Here is a 19,290-nt window from a genome sequence, read left to right as displayed (position 1 = left end):
ATATATTTGAAGTGGGATCATATTTTGCATATTTTATTACGGTTAAAATGAGGAAATCTCTATCTTAATATTCAGAAATACTAGCACATGACATTGTAGATTCTTCTACAAAATTGACTAAATTAATCAAAACCTTTGCTTGTCCCCAGACATGGACAAGGTGATCATTGGCACCTGCATCCTCACTGCTGTTGGCATTGCTGCCAGCACTCCATCTGTACATCTTCAGCACCTGGACCATGGCCCTCAGCATCCTGTGCAATGACAGCCACTGCTAAAAACAGTTAGAAGGAGAGGGAAATAGAAGTGGAGTTGTGAGGAGCAGTAAGTATGGCAGGTGATCACCACAGGGAAGGTAATTCTTACCTTCAGGGACTTTGTCGATCATTGCTATATAAAAAGTCAGAAAGAAAGCCAAATACTGATAAAGAAGATTGATGGAATAAGAACAAAAGAGTGCAGACCATGAATAAATCTGGAATGTCTTTGAAAGAGTTGATAGAATTCTTTTTTTATTTTTATTTCTTTTCTAAAACAAGACTTCATAAATTCAGGAACATTGAATAATGTCCTTTGTTATCCCTGGCCATCTCTAGAAAGACCTTTCCACTCTTGCTTCTTTTGATTCTTATGTCTTATGCACAAACTAACCAGTAGCTTAATTTTCAGTCACACCTGTGCATTTCAGCTGTGGCTGACATAGTTTCTCTGAAACAGTATCCTCTTCTTTTTATTTCCAGCTTTCTTTTCCATCCTTTTCTACCTAAGTAATGTTTTGTGCTTTGGACTAATCCACTACTTTATATTGTGTGAGCCTTGGATTTTCATCAGGGCATAAAGAATTGTGGAATCTAGCCTGGTATTATTCAGAGGACTCATCTACAAGCTGAAAAAGACTTAGGGCATGCCCATGTGATATTGGATTGATTAATTAAATAAATGTATTTGTAAAAGATCAGACTTAATCTGTTTACATAAGAAGAGCTCAGTTATTTTGCATTTGGTAAATTTCCTCAAAATGAAAGTCATGTAGAGAACTTACAGCCCCATAAAATTAAATTACTAGTAAAATTATTATGTACGATGACAGGAGAGATGAACAAACTCTGTAGATTGTGGGTGGAAAAAATCCCTTTATGAGTCGTACTTAAGTACCAGCATTGAAATGAGCTGCCAGGTGTACCTTTTGATTATCTATCCCTGGAGGTGTTCAAGACATGTTTGCATGTGATGCTAAGGAACTTATTTTAGTGATCATTGGTGGTTAAACTGGTGATCTTGAAGGTTTTTCAAACTTACATGATCCAACGTTTCTACTGCTTCTCTTCATGAAGTCACTGACTCTTAACAGAAGAGTCGTCTCACACGTGAGCATGAGAGACAAACGAGAGCTCAAACAAGCGTGTAGATCTCATAGCTATCATTAATATTTTAGGTATGTTAGTTTAGCCACTGAATTGAGGCTAGATTCTAGTTACCTGCTCTTGTTCAATATTGTAGATACCAGACAAACTCACAGAGTGTGAATCTCTTCATATGCTTCAGGTGGTGAATAAACTAACACACTGAATCAAAACTATTAAAAAACTGGATTAGGAAGTCACAAGGTTTTTTAACTGATTAGTTTTTTTTCTATATTTGTTTTTTTTGTTTTTTTTTTTTTTGTTTTTTTTTTGTCCAATGCAGTGTTAGCAAAAAGTCTAATAGGAAAAAAGCGTAGTTCTGTATTTGTACAAATACAACTATAGCTACAGCCAATACTCTAGAGAAACTAATCCTTCATAAGACTTAATGTAATTTGCATGATGGTTCTCTAATCAATTCATATGATTCTATTCAGTATAGAAAATATTTGCATATCGAATGAAAATATATAAAAATCCCTCTGACTTATGCTGAATAAATATTAGCTTTTACGGTAGCACTGTTGCAGTGAATCATGGACTGGTTTTCTGGAATAGTGTGCAAAAGATTTTGCCTAACATATTTATTTCTGACACATGCAGAATATTGTAAATGATTTTCTGTTTTATGGTGACAGTAATATTACAATGCTTGGGGAGTTGTGGGGGAGGGGGAAGGAGGAAGTAGTATTTTGCTGCATTTTGTCCATGGATATGCTATTATGGTCTTCTACAAGCTGTACGAATTTATGTGTAAAAGAGGATTTTTTTAATTATCACTTTCTAGATACCCCAGGTTTCAGTTCTTTATGCCTGAAATGCTGAACATGTGCATGATTTCAGATAAATTCTAAGGCTCATCAGTCCATAGATCTGTGACTTTTCTCTGTACTTCATTGGCATGGACACCAAGAGTGGTTCTTACTGATTCTTATGTTTCCTCCTGTGTTAACTCTGGATGTCTGCAAAATACCTGCTATACTAGGAAGGCTTAGTACAAAAAAGGATAACTGAAAAAGTTTGTTGTAAGAAGAGGAAATGGTGTCCAAATCATCAACAATTTCCAAATTTAATGTAGCACATCACTTGCTTATTTTGATAACTTCAAAAGTTTGTTGCTTAGATTTTTTACTGAGTGACACAAGACAACCTTCATTAGAAACTGACCATCTTTCAACTGAAATCACATTCTTTGTCATTGCATACCATTGCGAGTGGATGATGCTGGCAGTTTTCTGACTGACTGAAGTGTTTCTTACGTACTAAATATATCAGTAACAATTGATTAATTTTCCATTTAGGAATTTTATGTTTGTTTTGTAATTTATCCATTTCTGTCTTTTATGGGTTTGTTTGTTTGTTTTTCTTTGGGAGGTGGGGGGGGGGAGAGGGATTAGTATTTTGTTTTTGATTCCTGGGATAATTCTTTCTTTTCATAATTAATACATAAAAGTAGGTGAGCAATGAAACATGCTGCTAATTGTAAAATTATGAGTTCTTTGGCTTTGAAGTCCTTTCAATTACAGCGCATTTATCACAGCTGAGACAGACCTGAAGTTCCAGAGAAAAGTCACTGTAGTGCTCTGATATTTGTGGAGTTTTTGAAGAATGGCAGCATTACTTTCTGAGGGATGGGTCTTCATGCTTCAGTTAAGAGTTAGCCTTAAGCAAATTTATTTAAACTTCCATTCCTTTGGGGAAAAACTGATTTGGCTCAGAGTATATTTTTCAATCCACAGTATGTAGCAGTGTCATATCCCAGATATTTGTGTATGCATTGTTTTCAAGTAAATCAGAAACTGAAGTATGAAATTAAGTAGATAAAATGATGTACAAAATCATGAAGAAAAAAAAAATCTATAATTACTGGTAATTATGCTGTTCAAGAGCAGTGTTATTTTTTAAAAAGAATAATGAAGGTTTGTGGTTCAAAACATGTTTTATTGTATTTGTAAGCAAAAATAAGATAAAAGGGCTAATTCAATGAACTAAGATAATTTCCTCCCTTTCATGTTTGTTTTTGTCTCCAGCTAAGTTGATACCTTCTCTGTCTCACAACTTATTTCTGGCTCTGTAAGAAACAGAATGGGTTATGGCTTTGCTGCTTTTGTGCTACTCTCGGTAGTGTTGTATTTTTTATGGTCATTTTTTTTTGCTCAGTCCTTTCCAACGCATTTTTAAAGCCTAAGATTCTTAGCTTAGGTGACTACTTGATTTCTTTACTTGCTCTGGATTTTCATATTCATCAGGAATAACCTTAATATTTTTTATGCAGGTGAATAGATCAGTCACTGGTGTAAGCATTATTTCAGGTACACATAAGGAAGAATTATAATATTTGAGGTAATCCTGCTTCTTGTGTTAGTCGATGTGGCAGTGTGCTGAAATAGTGGCCTGAAGCAATACAAGCACCTGCTTCCTCCGAGCATGTTAGAAATACTTCTATAGGAGTTACTGGTTGCTATGGTTACATTTCTGCTTGATACTCACTTATTCTGGTTATGCTTAGATTAGAGACCACGGGTCTCAACATCTATTTCTGACAAACGGGACCAAGGCTGCAGGGTGCGTACCAGCCAAACATAATACCTATTTCCTCAGTCATGGATATGTAGCTGGAGAATACCTCTGTCCTCTACTAGGAACTGAGTTCCATCAAAGATATTATTTGAAGTTATGCATTTTAAAAAGTTCTTCATGCAGTAATGTGCTATGTCTTCAATTCAATTCTGATGTTTCTGATGTGAGCTGCTGTACCCATACGTGTGTATATATGAAATTCACGCCTACATGTGTTCACGTCTGATTAGCAAATATTTATAGTTAATGAATACAGTCACAAAAATGAAAACTATGCTTAAAATGGAAAAATGACTGTAATTTATCACCTGAATCAGACAAAATATAAGCCCTATATAAAATATATGTGATGTATTAATTTATGTTATGTACTTATGTATGTATTCATGCACATGATTAATGTATCTACATAAATACATTTCTCCCTATCACTAGTACTACTCTGTAGCAGCTTTATAAAATGAGTTTGACTGGAGAATTTATGTTCAGCTGGTATATAAAATCAGGTTGCCCACTAAATTATTTCTTCAGGTTGTTCCATTGGGCTTGCCTACTCTTTTATTTACTCTTTTGCCTACTCCTTTACTGGTGTGGCTTTAACCCCAAAATAGTCTTCATTCCTCTTCAGAAATGTTCATACTGACTACCTTATAGACCAACAGAAATACTGATTTTGTTAATGTGCTTTCCACAACTGGTGGTTCTGTGGTTTAAAGTAGCTGTTATTTGTCACACTGACAGGTACACCTACTGCGAAATGCTGGTGATGAAGTTACCATTACTGTTCAGTACTTCAGAGAAGCTCCATCATTTTTAAAGCTCCCATTAGGTAAGAGACAATTAATGGATAAGGGTAATTTGTTTTCCTCTTTGTTGTATTCTTATGAAACAATGGTACTAACAGAAATGATAATTCAATCCTAGAGTGTTTTACTGCAAGAAATAGGAAATTATTTGTGTACTCCATGGCTTACATTGTAAGAATCTAATGCATACTGCACAGGTAAACTACATCAATAGCCCTTTCCCTCATCCACTAAGCAGGTCACTAGGTCATAGAAGGAGATAGGGTTTGTCAACCAGGATCTGCCTTTTATGTACCCGTGCTAGGCTAGGCCTGATCACCCATTTGTCCTGTGCACGTCTTCAAGATGATCACCAGTTTGGTGCAGTTAGGGTCTCTCCAAACACAGAGACAAGCAATTCATCCTTAAGTGCCAGTTAATGAGTATTCATGTCTAAACTCATGCCAAACTCAAAAGAGTAGAGCCACAGAAAATATTACAAGAACTGCAGGCACATTTTTCCCTGTTGTGACAACTTGTGTCTTCAGTAACCACAGTATGAGATATAGTAGGGAAGGAAGGAAGAGCTTTAAGAAGGAAGCAGGGGAGGCAGATACTGCTCCCAATTATGTACTTATGAGAAATAGTAATAATGCTGGATAATGGGAAGAGACAGCATAGTTGCATTTGAAGTGAACACACTGTAGTACTAAAACTGCCAGGGTAGCAGCTGGTTTGACTGTATGCTTAGAAATAGGGGCCCATGAGCTTGAGTCTTCTGGGATGCCAGGAAAGGACAAGATACTTCAGATTTATTCATGTGTGCACTTCAATATTGCCTGCAGTGTGAGTTGGGATGCATTTTACTGCTCAGTAGAATTGCTCCTTAATTTGTTATATGTGTCACTGATTCTTCATGACTGTAATTCCACCTTGTGCATGGTCTCGTGAAAGCTATTCTTGAATGGGAGTCCCACCACTTGTGTATTCCCTTAAAGAAGACCTATATTCCATGATTTTCCAGACATTATTTGCTTATTTGCTCACCACTGGAATGAGTACTTACCTCAAATCATTTAACAATGATCATCTTGCTCACTGAGCTTGGTTTCAGCCAGTATTGAATGGCTGATCCAGGCCAGTATTGAAGAGAACATCCAGGAGAGGAGCTAGTGAGCTTTATGCTGAGGTTCCGAGTCCAGTTAGGAAGAAGGGACATTTCTTAAGTTCCTCAAATGTATGATTGTACTGACTTCTATTTCTGAATATTGCACTTCAGGCTCTCCAGTATCATTTAGCAACATTGACTGTAAGACAAATTGTAATGTCATAAAAGATAAAGTCCTGCTGACCGTCTGCTTTACAGCAATCTGCCAACTTATTTCATTTTGGAGGTTTTGTTTGTTTTTTACAGTTTTAGTGTAATTAATTGTCTGAATTGGGAAAAAAGTAAAATCTGTTGATGGGACTCTGAGGTAATAAGATCTTTAAAATATTTTGTATGTCTATTAATTTTAAGCCTTTTAAACTGTAAATAAAATCCAGATTTTATTAAATTAAGCAATAGAATCCCTAACTTTTTAAATCTCAGTCATTGTGTCAAAAAGAATTTAAAGGATATATAAACAACTCCTACTTGTACCACTGCAAATGTGTTCTTGCTTTAGATTTTGCATCAGCTAACTTTTGATTTACTGAATCACCACAAGATCTGCAAAATCCACTGTGATCCTTAAGTTTCTTTCATTCACCTCTGAGTTCTGGATTTTTCTTGCCACCCTCAGGAGTGTGTCAGTTGCTTTTGCGAACTGCAAGTACGTGTATCCTTGATATCTCTCTTTGTGACCCCTTCTCATCTCACAGGGTTTTTCCTCTGAGCATTCTCATATATTGCATAGGTAAAAATCATTTTCCCTCACACTCAGAGGATCCTTCCTGACCTAGCTTTCTTAAAATAACAAAAATGACACAGCTAAGAAAAAATGCATAGATAGACTCTGAAAGAGTAGGCAGGTGCTGGAACAGGATGCCTAGGGAAATGGTAGAGTCACCATCCCTGAAAATGTTCAAGAAACATTTAGATGTTGTACTGAGGGACATGATTTAATGTGGAAATATTGGTGATGGATGGATGGTTGGACCGGATAATCTTGGAGGTCTTTTCCAACCCTGGTGATTCTGTGATAGACTGAGAGAGGTTATGTAGTTTGTTGAGACTCAGAAAACCAAGGAATGCTACTGAACTGAAAAGCAAGTCTGTAGGAACATGCTGGGAGTAGCAAAAATTGTTGCCTCACCTTTTATTCTAAGCATTCCTATGCAATGGATGTCAGTTTTCTCTACTAAAAACATTTTCTGATATGATTCCAACAGTCAGGGTATTCTGTGGGGAGTTTAATGACAACATATTTATTTAAATATTTCAATAAAAGAAAAAGGAAATCACTTTCTCTTACTGCCAGTCACTGTGGTGATCTACAAGTCTGAACATAGTTGGGTTTTTTTGTTTTGTTTTGTTTTTTGTGTTTTTTTTTGTTGTTGTTTTTGTTTTTTGTTTTTTTGGTTTTTTTTTTTTGTATGTGTGGTCTGCTCTAGGTATATAATAGCAACAAAATGTGTCTAGATACTGAAGTTAGCACTTGGAGTAGACCTGTATAAGCTGAATGTGACAATGCCTCCTGCTAGCATCATCTCAGGCAATAAAATAAGGACCACCAGTAAAAACACACCAAAGCTTTAAAGCTCACAGTATAATTTTGAGACCTCAGCACTGAACTGACAGAGTTGTTAAGAAGATGAGCTTTTGTTGAATTAACTTCTGTTTGGCTAAATCTTTCAAATATGTGATATATATTTTAAATATATATATATATATTCAGATGTATATGAAAATGTATGACTATGAATAACTTTTTGAGTCTAGCGATGTTAGACTTGACACACATATTAATGTGAACTGATTTACAGGCAATTTCAGGTAACTTCTTCAGACAAAATATGTTTTCAGTGATGTTGAATATAATGCTGTAAAATTGATGTTATGTGCTTTGTAAGACAAAGTACTTTCTGACTGTAGTTATGCATAATTGGTGTTATATGTTAATGTTATACATTTAAGCAAAAATTATTCAGTGATGTGCCTTCATGCTGTTTCTGTCATTACAAGTAAGTCACTGCATACAAGTGCATTTCTAGTCTCATTAATTGCTAAATAACTGCAGGATCACTATGCATAGCTGTCAAAGAAACATATCTCAAAGAATACAGCTGTGTTATACTAAATGACTAACATAGTATCAGCAACACAAGACGACTATTTGCTTTTAATTTCTTAGTTTGAGAACGTGCATCATTCTTGAATATAATAGGCATTTTAAGAAAGATATATATCTGTTAGCAAAATGTACATACATGTACAGTTAGTACTTGCCTGAAAGTTTACTGTCCATTATTATAGTCCAAGATGAGAATTTAAACACTGAATAGGAAATCTGTTCATTAAATTAATGGAATTTGTGTAACTTAATTTGTTACTTGGTTTTGAATGTCTCATTCTTGGGGGAAAAAAAAAAAAAAGAAAAAAAGAAAAATAAAGGTTTGCTCCTTCAAACAATTAAGCACTGAAGAAGTTTCCATGAGCATAGCCTCTAAAAAATAACATTAAATTAGTTTTTTATTTTTTGGTGTAGTGTGGTGATAGGTATCAACTTTTTTTCCATCTTCTACAGCTGGAAAAAGTATTTCATTATATAGATAGATAGATAGATAGATATTATATATATATATATATATATATATATATATATATTAACATAAGCAATTGTCTTTCATGATCTGATTTCCAGGTTCCCCTGGACCATCCAGTGATCACAGTAGTGGAGCTTCATCACCTCTCTTTGACAGTGGCTTGCATTTAAATGGGAACTCGGCTAACACTGTAAGCAAATTAATGTTAAAAATGTGGTATAAAATAAGTAAGTTCTCTCCCTATTCTGAGATTTCGAATGCTAACATAATGCTGTATTGCTATTCTGTTTCTTTGATGACTTTCTTCTTTGTTGGTTGAGGTTTTTTTGGTTTATTTTCTTCTTTGTTGGTTGTATAATCTTTTAATTCAAGTGTAGATACTGCAAAATTCTGCACTTGTGAAGTGGTCAACATGGGGTCCTGAATGGCTAGGTTCTTACTCTGAGACAACTGAGAAGCTTGTAAGAATGAGCACAGCAAGACCCTATGGGGATTAACAGATGAAATTTAGACATATTTTGTTTAACTGCAATATTGTGCTACGGAATTTAGTACAGCTAAAGATGTTGAAATGCACACAGAATTCAGAAAAGAATATAAATGTTGAATTCTTGAAGCAAAAGTTTCATGATAAAAAAAATGTGAGAAAAGGAAACAGAAATAAAAAGGAAAAGCAAACGTAGCAAAACAAAACTCTATTTTTTTTTTTTAATCCAGAGAACATGCAGATCTTTTTCTGGAGCAAACAGTTGTTATTGAATTAAATGCATCATTGTGCAAATAAAGTGTTCTTTTTTTCTGGCAAAGATAACTAGCTGTCAAAACCAAAGAAGATAGGATGTCTTAGCAGGTGACAGTGTTGCTGTCTTCTTAAAATGAAGATTGAAGAAGTAAATAATAGCTTTATAGGAACAGCTGTTCCTTCTCTAAACCTGTTTCACTTTTAACTAATTGCAGCTGTAGACTCTTCAGTAGTCGGATATTAAATTTTGCAGAAGGAATGCCAGTGAACAAAGTACAAGCTTCTCCTATGCTCTCTCTCTCTCTCCTTTTTTTGTTCAGACCTACCAGTTTCTGCTGCTTTTCCCAAGCGTTGCACTTTTTTTACCATTACCCCTCTGTGTAAAATAGTCCTGAGGCTATCTTTCATCTGATAAAAAGAAAGTTTTCTATACAAAGATGGCAGAAGATATTTAAGCCCCATTTTAATATCACCTCACTTTGAGTAGTGTGCTACATCATGCAGGCTTGTGTTGCAGTCATATTTTCCTTCCAAACCACAGTCAGATCCATGCTGTTTTAGAGAATGCCTATATAGTCATGAATGGAAATGCTCCGCTGTGTATATATGTGAAGGATTTTAACTACAAAACAATGGCAAAAATAGTGAAGAGGTAAGTTCCTAACTATCCAAAATATTCTCGATTTCCAGGCCAGCCCTCTGCTAAATTGTGGGAGTCAAAGGGACATGGCCAACCTCTTTTTAGTGATCTGTGGGGACAGGACAAGGGGAAATGGCCATAAATTGGAGCATAGGAAGTTCTGCACCAATATACAAAAGAACTTCTTCATAGTGAGGGTGATGGAGCACTGGAACAGGCTGTCCAGGGGACTAATGTAGTCTCCTTCTCTGGAGATATTCAAGATCTATCTGGATGCCTACCTGTGCAACCTCTGCTGTAGGGAGTCTGTCTCGCTCCAATTTATAGGAGGGAGAGGAGGTTCTTTTATTATCTATATACCCAGCGTGAGATTAAGAAGCAACGGTTCAAATGTTGGTCCAACCAGTTTATTACAAATCTTAATCAGGGGAAATGGGGAAGGACGGACACTATTATAAATTAGGGTAATGGGGAAGGGAAGGAGGGCAATAGAAAAGATAGAAAAGAGGAAGCAAGGGGTCTTGATAGACAGCAAGAGGGAAATAGTCACCACCATGGATCCAGCATGGTTCGTAGTTCCGTCTTTGATCTTCAGTAGTGGTGGGTCGTCAGGCAGAGTTGTTCTTTTGACAACGACGACCACGACCATGGCGATGATGGCCCTTTTTCAATGCTTCAGAGTGGTTGAGTCAGCTATCTTTGGAGTGACAGCTCAAATCCAAAGTGGTCGAGTCAGCTCTCCTTTGAGTGACAGCTCAAACCCAAGGTGGTTGAGTCAGTTCTCCTTGCGGTGGCAGCTTCTGGCTCTGGCATCTCAGCAGGAACCTCCTTAGTTCTTATCTTTCTGGCCTTGCCAGCAGATAAGAGGAAGCAGGGAGGCACCAACTTGTATCTTGCCTTCGCAGGACACAATGGTATCATCCCCCAGCCTTCCATACTAAGCTGAAGCAGTTTAGTCACAGGCCAGATCTTCTGCCAGTGAACACTGCTGAGCACTCTCTTCCGCTCTTCTACAGAGCAAGCAGCTCTGGGGGAAGGGGCTTTCAAATGTTCCCAAAGCGATATCGATTGTCACACGGTTAGCACCCATCACTTGCCTCCTTGACAAGTCACTCAGAGTCTTATCACAAGAAAAACCTCAGGAAGCAAGCTTTGAGCCAAAAAACAAAGAAGGATTCTCACAGGTCTGCTTTGGCAGGGGGGTTGGACTCTATGCTCTCCGGAGGTCCCTTCCAACCCCTACAATTCTGTGACTCTGTGAAAATGAATATATGGATAGATAGATAAGTAAATAAAAAAGAGGCCTGGGATAAAACAAATTCTTAAGACACTTTTGAATAGTAAGGAAGTTGCCATGCAAAGGGGGACTGTAGTAGCTTTTCACCTGATTGAAAAGCGCAGCTGAATTGTGATATTCTGAAATTTTTTTTCTTCAGTTGTTTTGTTTCATCTGTTTAAATGACAGCTTTGCTCTAAGAAAGATATCGCCTACTTCAGCACCAAGTACGGTTCATAAAAAAAGAAAAAATACAGATGCCCAGCACTTGATGGAACCTAGAGAATGCTAATTCTTCAATGTATATACTAGTCCTTGCTTCGGAGTTAAAGAATGATACAGGTCAATCCCAAGCCAGTACAGGCCAAAAGGCAAGAGGATCCAAGCAAGGGCATGGAGATTCTCTTGCTGAGTAAAAGCTATACTTGATGGGTACTTTAATGCAGTGAACAGACCATTGAATTGAGATCAAGTTGTTCTGTTGTTCTGTTTCACTTTTGCATGTTTCTGTAGTGCTTTCCAATTCAGTATAAAGATACTATTTGTCATTCTTAAGTTGTATTTTATTATCCATTTTTGCAATCAGTAGCTCACTTCAAAGAAGTTTTAAGATTTCAGATCAATACTTTTTTCTGTTAGAAAAAGATACCAGTAGACTCTGAGAACTCACAATCTGAAAATCCATGATTTTATTACTGAGCATGAAAGCATTAAAACCTTAAATTGACTTCCAATTCATAGTGCATTATTTGGTAATGTATGGGCATAAAACATAATACATGAAATAACTAAAAAAGTAGGTAACTTACAGAGAGGTAACAGTGCTAGTTATAGTCGCAAAAGTAATCATTGCTATGTATTCCATTTGCTGAACACAAAATGCTTAAAACAGATAAACAGAGCTAGTTACACTTTTGGACAGCTGGCATGGTGAGAAGCCATATGAAGTGAGGAAAACATACTGCAAATAATCATAATTTTTTCCATTAGTAAAATATGAAATGACCACCCCCTTTTTACATACGGGGAAAAATGATGCAAGTTTTCTATTTCTGATTTTACCTCTCAGGGATCATAGCTATGGAAGCTGAAAAAAAGGCTATTTAGTACAGAGTAGGAAGTAATTTTATGGATCTGCTTATGAAATGCTTTTGATGTTGAGTTAGTAAATTGTTTAATTGAGATTTAGATATTCAAAAGTGCTGTTTCTTTAATTCTGAGTTGATTTTTACTATGATATTAATGAAATGAATAAAAGGTATCTCTAAAAGTCTAATCTTTTAGTTGTATTGATCCACACTGTTGTTGTTAATCCTTTCCATAGACTTATTTCTTTTACTATTTAATATCTGATTCAAGTTAGTTGTTTCTTCTGGATAAATAAAAGGCAAATATTGTTTTAGTATTTTGTAGATATTGTTTGTTCCTGCAATTGTTTTAAACTTAGAGCCTCAACAAATTGCAGTGAAAGGAATAATGACACTGAAAAAGAAAGTTTTCCTAGGTGATAAATGAATACTAAACGATATTTGCTGCTTTGTGACATCTAGTAGTAGTTTCAAAAATGTTCTGATAAAACACTAAACGTTAATCTGTTATTCACACACAGTTTGAGAAGAAGGCTTAAATTTTTTAAGTGCAGATGGCCTAAATCCAATTCTTTTTTTCACTGGAAAATAAATCAAAGACCAAGAAAGGTTAGATAAAAGGTTCTGGCTTTGTTGTTTATCTTTCAGGAAAAAGAAATGTAAATAATGTGCCAAGTAAAAAAGCAGCAACTGCTTAATATGAGGTTCTGTTTTTTGATTTTGCATACTTTCCCACATGCTGCCCTCTCTTGTGAATCATAATTTCTTCTATTTCTTATGATTTTTTTTCATTTTTTTTCTTTTTAGCAGCAGCAAAAAGAGATATAAAAAGAAGATAAAGAGATACAATTGCTGGTAGAAATTGGATCATTATGCTTTTATTTATTTATTTATTTATTTCACTTGTGATTAAATATTTGGATTACCTTGCTTACTTGATGAGATGTAGAGAGTAGCTTATATGACCAGTCAACAGGAAGCTGGTTTAGGGAGTGTTGTATTGCTCAGTATATTTCTCTGAATGCTCTGAGTACCCTTCATTTGCATAGATAGACAAAGAAGTTTTGGGGGACAATTTTTATTGTTACAGGTGATGCTATTCTGTTTGGCCTATTGTGTTCAGAAATGCAGAATGTGAACAACGTATGAATTAACATTTATTTATTTATTTATTTATTTGTACAAAATCACATATTTTTTTCCCTCATTATCTGTTCTTCTACTTAGAACTACAAAGGTACAAAGTAGACTGCTTTAGGGCAAAGCTAGATTATCAAAAGAAGTTAGAAGTCCATTGTATGTATTGGAAGTTATTGGCTAGAAGGAATTAGTAATATGTGGGAGCATTCATGAGATTGACAACTACGTAAAGAATCTGATATTTTAGAAATGAAAGCAAGCATTATTATTATTGTGATTATCTGCAGGAAAATGACCCGTATCAAGTTGTTATGTTAGCACGGAGAACTTTAGCAGTTCAGACATATGTGAAAGGCTTGTAATTAAAACAAACAAACAAAAAAAAAACAAAAAAAACAACAACAATAAAATCAAGGCAATGGGTCCTTCCACAAAGTTCTACTCATTGTCACTCCACAAGTTCCTACAACAAATTTATATTTACTGAGTTCCTCGTCAGTGATAGGAATAAAAGATAAGCTTCAAATTCATCCAGAAGGGTAGTCAGATTATGTTAAGGCCAAAAAAATTCCCTAACCAGGAGCCAATTTTTCTAACCAAGGCAGCACACCCCATTTTGGGATCTATAACGCTGCCAAAAGACGTCTGTAGCAGCCAAAAATTGTGTACACCTCTGTTTATAAATAGTGCAATAATCTCAACATTATATTCTGTTCTGTTTGTTATATACTTTAATGTGGTGTTTTGATTTCTGAATTCTGTTGTTGTTTGAGAAGAGTCATGATTACTTTCTACTTTTGTGCTGAGATTTAATCTAAACTGAGGGAAACAAATTATAGCAAAAGGCATAATAGTCCTTAGGTATTCTCAAAAAATACCTTAGTCACGTTTGTACCTTATTGGCTCATTAAAAAAAAAAAAATAACAGCTAGCACCACAGCTGTAATGAAATATTCATTTATTTTTCCATTGTAAATCACTTCTACAGAAATTTATATAATTGTAAGATTTTTAATTTGTTGCTCATCAGCGGAATAATAATCCCAGTCACTGAAATGCCTAGCTATTGCAGTGAGTAGAGCAGTGTAGATCCTTAACACATATTCAGACTCTCCATGTAAACACCACATATAAGTGCTAGGTGTCTGCAAATCCATCCTTTAATTAAAAAGCATGAAATGTCTTCAAGAATTGCTGTTAACTTTCAGAAGTCTGCATGTAATGCAGCATTAAAATTGAATCTGTTTTTGTATTAGAAATGGAGGAGTAGTATCCTTGTTTCACATACTGTTTTACCTTCTCGTTTAATTAAACAATCTGTGTCACTTAAAATAATGTAGAATAGAGCTGTATAATTAAAAGTTCCTTCTTTCATTCAATTTTAAAGACATGAAATTACTTGTACAAATTGTTACTTCATCTGGAAGGGCTTGTTTTCTATTTAAAAGCCTTTATCTATTAAATGATCTGGTGATGCATACTTTATCACATAATTACTGTCTTAAAGCTGTCGCAGAATTGTGCACCTACATCTAAGCATTCCATTAAAAATAAATAAACACAGTCTGTCATCTGTGCTAATGCTACATCAAAGGAATGCACAAGTATTTTGGTATTCATTAGAAGCCTCTGAATTTTAAGGCAAGACAAATGCTCTAATTGACTCCTATTAAAGTAGATATCTCATTAAATTTTTCTTTAGCTGGGCATCACAAGTTTCAGTCCTGTTTCTTCTCATGACTAAAGATTTGTAATTGTGTTGTTCCCTGATTAATATTAGGTAAGGCTCTTGTACTGCAAAATGGAGCAGTCTTGTTTCCTTCCACAGCCATTCAACAGCATGTATTTTGTGTCTCCCTAGAATAAATATTGGCAAATGCTCAGTCATGCATTGGTCAGATCAGTTCATTGATTCACTGAGAACTAATCCTATTTCTAAATATGTGTTTATGTATGCATTTATTGCAGAAATACATACAATGTACAGTTAGATTTGTCAGTAACCTGACTGAAACCTATAGAGAGAGCTCATCCAATTCACTGTGACTTGAGGTGTTGCCAATGCTTTTAGAAGAAAGGATACAATTCTAATAATTCTAATTCCTTTCTTACAAAATAACTGTAAGACAAATCTTCCTACTTTGAAAAGAATATTATATAATGGGGTTTCTTTTGAGTGTGCTGCAGTATCTTCACTAATTGGTTTTGGACAAGGTGCTCTCCAGTTTGTACCAAAAAGGTGCAATGAAGTTAGTATTTACTAAGCTAATCCTTTTTTTTTTTTTTTTTAAAACTAAAATCCATTAAAATGTACTATTTTCTTCAGTTATGGCTTAAAAGATGAAGCTATGCTAGACCATTTCAAAGTTGTTTTCCTTAGGAAAATATTTCAATATGTGAAGATCACATGTTGTATTACTCTTGCAAGCACTGTCATGTACATATACAGAGAAATGTTTGATACTCTTTTCAGAAATTCTTAATGATGTTCACTAAAGAAAAAATAGGAAAAAAAAAGAAAATAGAAAGAAAGAAAAACCCTCAGAAGGTGAATAATATCATAATTATCCCTTGAATAAAGTGTCATCAGAGGCAGTAATCTAGAAATAGTCAAGTCTGTTACTTACACAGGCAGAAATGCTTGGTAGAAGAACCAGGCTCAACAGTGTAATACACTTTGAAAGAACAAATTCTCTAAAGTAAAAAAATGATTAATTCCAAATGGTTAGTAAAGGTCTTACAGGAGGCAAGACAAAATCACAGAATTTACATTATGAATTTTTGTAACGAGTATCATATTTCCTTCTTATTTATTTTCTTTTTGTCTGTTTTACCTTTCAGTCTTTGCCAAAGCAGAAATTGTTAATTAATTTAAATTAAAACAGAATAAATGAAAGTTAACTTTACTGTTGTATATCTTTCCTGTGTTCTGAAACTCTCCATAACAATTTAGCAAATATTTGCAAAAATTAAGAGATTTTGATAGAAAATGGAAGTCTTAGAGAACACAAGTCTTTTGCAAAGATTGAATTTATGATTAAAACCTCAGACTCAGGTAAGAAGATGTCCTGTCTTCTCTTTATTCCTTAGGGCTGGTGGCAGCAGCACAGTAATAAATAAGTAGCTTCTTTCAAGGGAATAAATCATTCATGCTAGTTAAGTCTTCTAAGAAAATAACTGCACTAACTGTCATTGTCTCTTTGTTTAACTGTGATATAGGAATGTTTGCAATAAATACACTAGTATTTCAGGTATGGTCCTTACTTTCATCCTCTAGGAAGATTTTTGCCTTTCTGTGAACTGGACAATATTAATATGGTATTATGAATTGTAGTATGAATTGAAAAGTATATATAAAGGCGATCTTAAGCTTGCTGGACAAAGTGGCTGTGTTACTGAGTCTAACACTGAATTAAGCCAGTTTTAGCCTGCCTATAGCCCATGTTTAAGGAAAGAGCAGTGTGTAATACATCCAAATATATCACTGTGGCTGCTTTCAAGCTGCAGCCCTAACAGAAGCTGCAAACTAAATTACTGGGGAGAATTCAAAAGTGTTTCTCTTTGAGAATATGACATTTTTCTTGCAGAGGTTTTACATTTAATGAGTAAATAAAATAAATTGTAAGGTAAAATAATTGAGTTGTCTAAGCCCTATGAATTATATCTGAAGTCAAAAAGTTGAAATCTCAGCCACTTATGATCTGTTCACTTCTTTTCTATATTCTTGGCAGAAGATTAATTACAGAGACATATCTGATTACTTCTACTTAATGGAGGACTTTTCATTCTACTTATGGTATTACTTCTTGATTGTCTTGTAATACGTAGTTGTAGAATATATTTAAAAAAGCAAAAAAGCCCTTGTCCATATTGTCCTTCATAGGTCAGTGATTGCTAATGGGATATAAGATCAGTTCCTCCTCCAGGGCAGCAGTACACAGCTGTCCCAGGTGGGTAGTGATTATATGTCATTATAAACTGATCCTTGTTCAGTGTTCTGTCAGAAATGAGAATTTTGTACTCAATCCATTTGTTAATGGGCAGGTGTTACAAACAAATTGGCATTAATTGGCAGCATTGTTAGTGATCTCAGTAGAAATCCAAAGGTGTGAAATGAACAAGAGGATAAATGCTGTGATTGCAGATGATCTCTATATAGCCACATTTGGTTAGTTTTTTTGGAGGACTGGTGTGGGGAACACAAGCAGCAGCTGTTTAGTAGAACAAAAGGCTTGAAATTCAAGCCATCTCAGTACCCTGAGTCAGACAAATGGAGATGTCCTCAAGACAACCCAAGAATAGAGGGAATATGTAGAATGATTTATGCGGTATATTCTCTTCCCCTCCAAAGAATTCTTATATAGGGACTTCTGGAGCCAGAGATTTTTACATAAAGAAATGTATTCTTTGTTTCTACCCTTACTGTATATTAGGATCCTACTGTATTTTAATAGAAAGCGAGCCATTATTTCATAGTCCCTTTCTCTGTGTTTTCACTTTTATATACATTTCTCATACAGTCATGTCAGCTGCTTCTTTTCCAGTCTAATTAATCTTTGTTTGCTTAATCGTTATTTGCATGGAAACCATTCCATACTTTTCAATATTTGCTTTTCCTGCAGCAGCAAGATTTTATTTTTGAATGTTAATCATCTGTTCATCTTCTGTTACAGTAAAGTTAATGTTATCTTTCCTCATGTGTATTGTATATTTATCTATAATATTTTAGCAGTCCTTTATCTCTCAGTCATTCAGCAACATGAGCTTACTCTGTTGCAGTTTGCAGTTTGATTTTTTTTACAGGCCAAACCAGCCCTGAAACCACTGACATTTCTTCATTACTTCTTGCGTGCAGTAAACTTAGTCTATTGCTTACCATTTTATCCAGATCACTGATCAATGATAAATCAGTGATTAATCAGTGATAATTCCAGACATATATATCTGGGATTCCCCTGATAGTGCCCTGCATAGTGAAAACTAGTTATTGACTGCAGTGTTTTGCTTGATTTATTTTAGTTATTAAATTAAGCTTTACTTAATAGTAAAGGGCTTTGCTTTACTTCATAGTAAATCAGTTAAGAAACCTTTGTGGGGGACAAATGTTTTTTGTCAGCCCAAGTATACATTAGTGATTGGTCCTCTCATATTTACTAATTGCTTTGGGCAACTCTAGAAGACTAATAAGGTGTGACCTCTGTTTGCAGAAGTTACATTTGTCTTGCTTCTTCCCAAGGTTGTTACATTTATCCATTTGTTTCATCAATGTGAAGAATGCATTGAAGAATCTGTCTCAGATTTCAGTGCTAGTAGATTATAGGGCAAATTGAACAAATTCAACTGCTGGATCTGTGATAGTATTTAATTGTTGTGCAGTGGCCCTTTGGCCATGGATATGTTTTGTATATTTTGTCCTTACCCAAGATAAAGAGGTTTCTACTTTCTGCACTACCATGAACTCATTAGTAGAATATGGCTTAGTAAGAAACGGACATTTGAGACTCGGACCAGCTTGACTGCTTTCTATCCTTTCCCAGCTCTTGGTCATTTCTGGCCAAATCACACAGTAGGGATCCTGCATGTACAAGTAGTATAGACCTTGGGAGGGGCTGTGGGTGTGGTGGAATCCTCTGTGAAAAACAATTTCTGATGTGCTTATCTGATGTCAAAACTTTGAAATGTTCTACAAGGCCAGATTTCCTTAGGAGTTTACATCAGTTTGACAAGTTTAGCATTTTGGTAAGAATACTGTACTGTACTATTGCAGCATCATAATTTTGAGTTTAAAAGATGTTGACCCTAAAAGGTTTTTTGTCCATTTCTTCTTTTTAATTAACGAATCCAGTGAAGGATTTTTGAAGATTCTGATCATTACCTACATGGAGATAT

The 19,290-nt window shown here is 35.1% G+C and overlaps 1 protein-coding gene across 1 annotated transcript in view; it reads left to right on the top strand.

The window, feature by feature from the left end:
* Positions 1-19,290, top strand: part of SNTG2 (syntrophin gamma 2) — a 232,030-nt gene that overhangs the window by 137,442 nt on the left and 75,298 nt on the right. Inside the window, exons 7-8 of the mRNA XM_042890808.1 lie at positions 4,725-4,812; positions 8,614-8,705. Coding sequence (XP_042746742.1) covers positions 4,725-4,812; positions 8,614-8,705 — 180 coding nt within the window. The remainder of the gene's footprint in view (positions 1-4,724; positions 4,813-8,613; positions 8,706-19,290) is intronic.

The sequence above is a fragment of the Lagopus leucura genome, unplaced genomic scaffold (genome assembly GCF_019238085.1).
Source record: "Lagopus leucura isolate 7727_CA_CO unplaced genomic scaffold, USGS_WTPT01 Super-Scaffold_73, whole genome shotgun sequence".
NCBI classification, from domain to species: Eukaryota; Metazoa; Chordata; class Aves; order Galliformes; family Phasianidae; genus Lagopus; species Lagopus leucura.
Note: the sequence above shows the minus strand (reverse complement) of the source record. Positions and strands in the feature narration are given on the sequence as shown.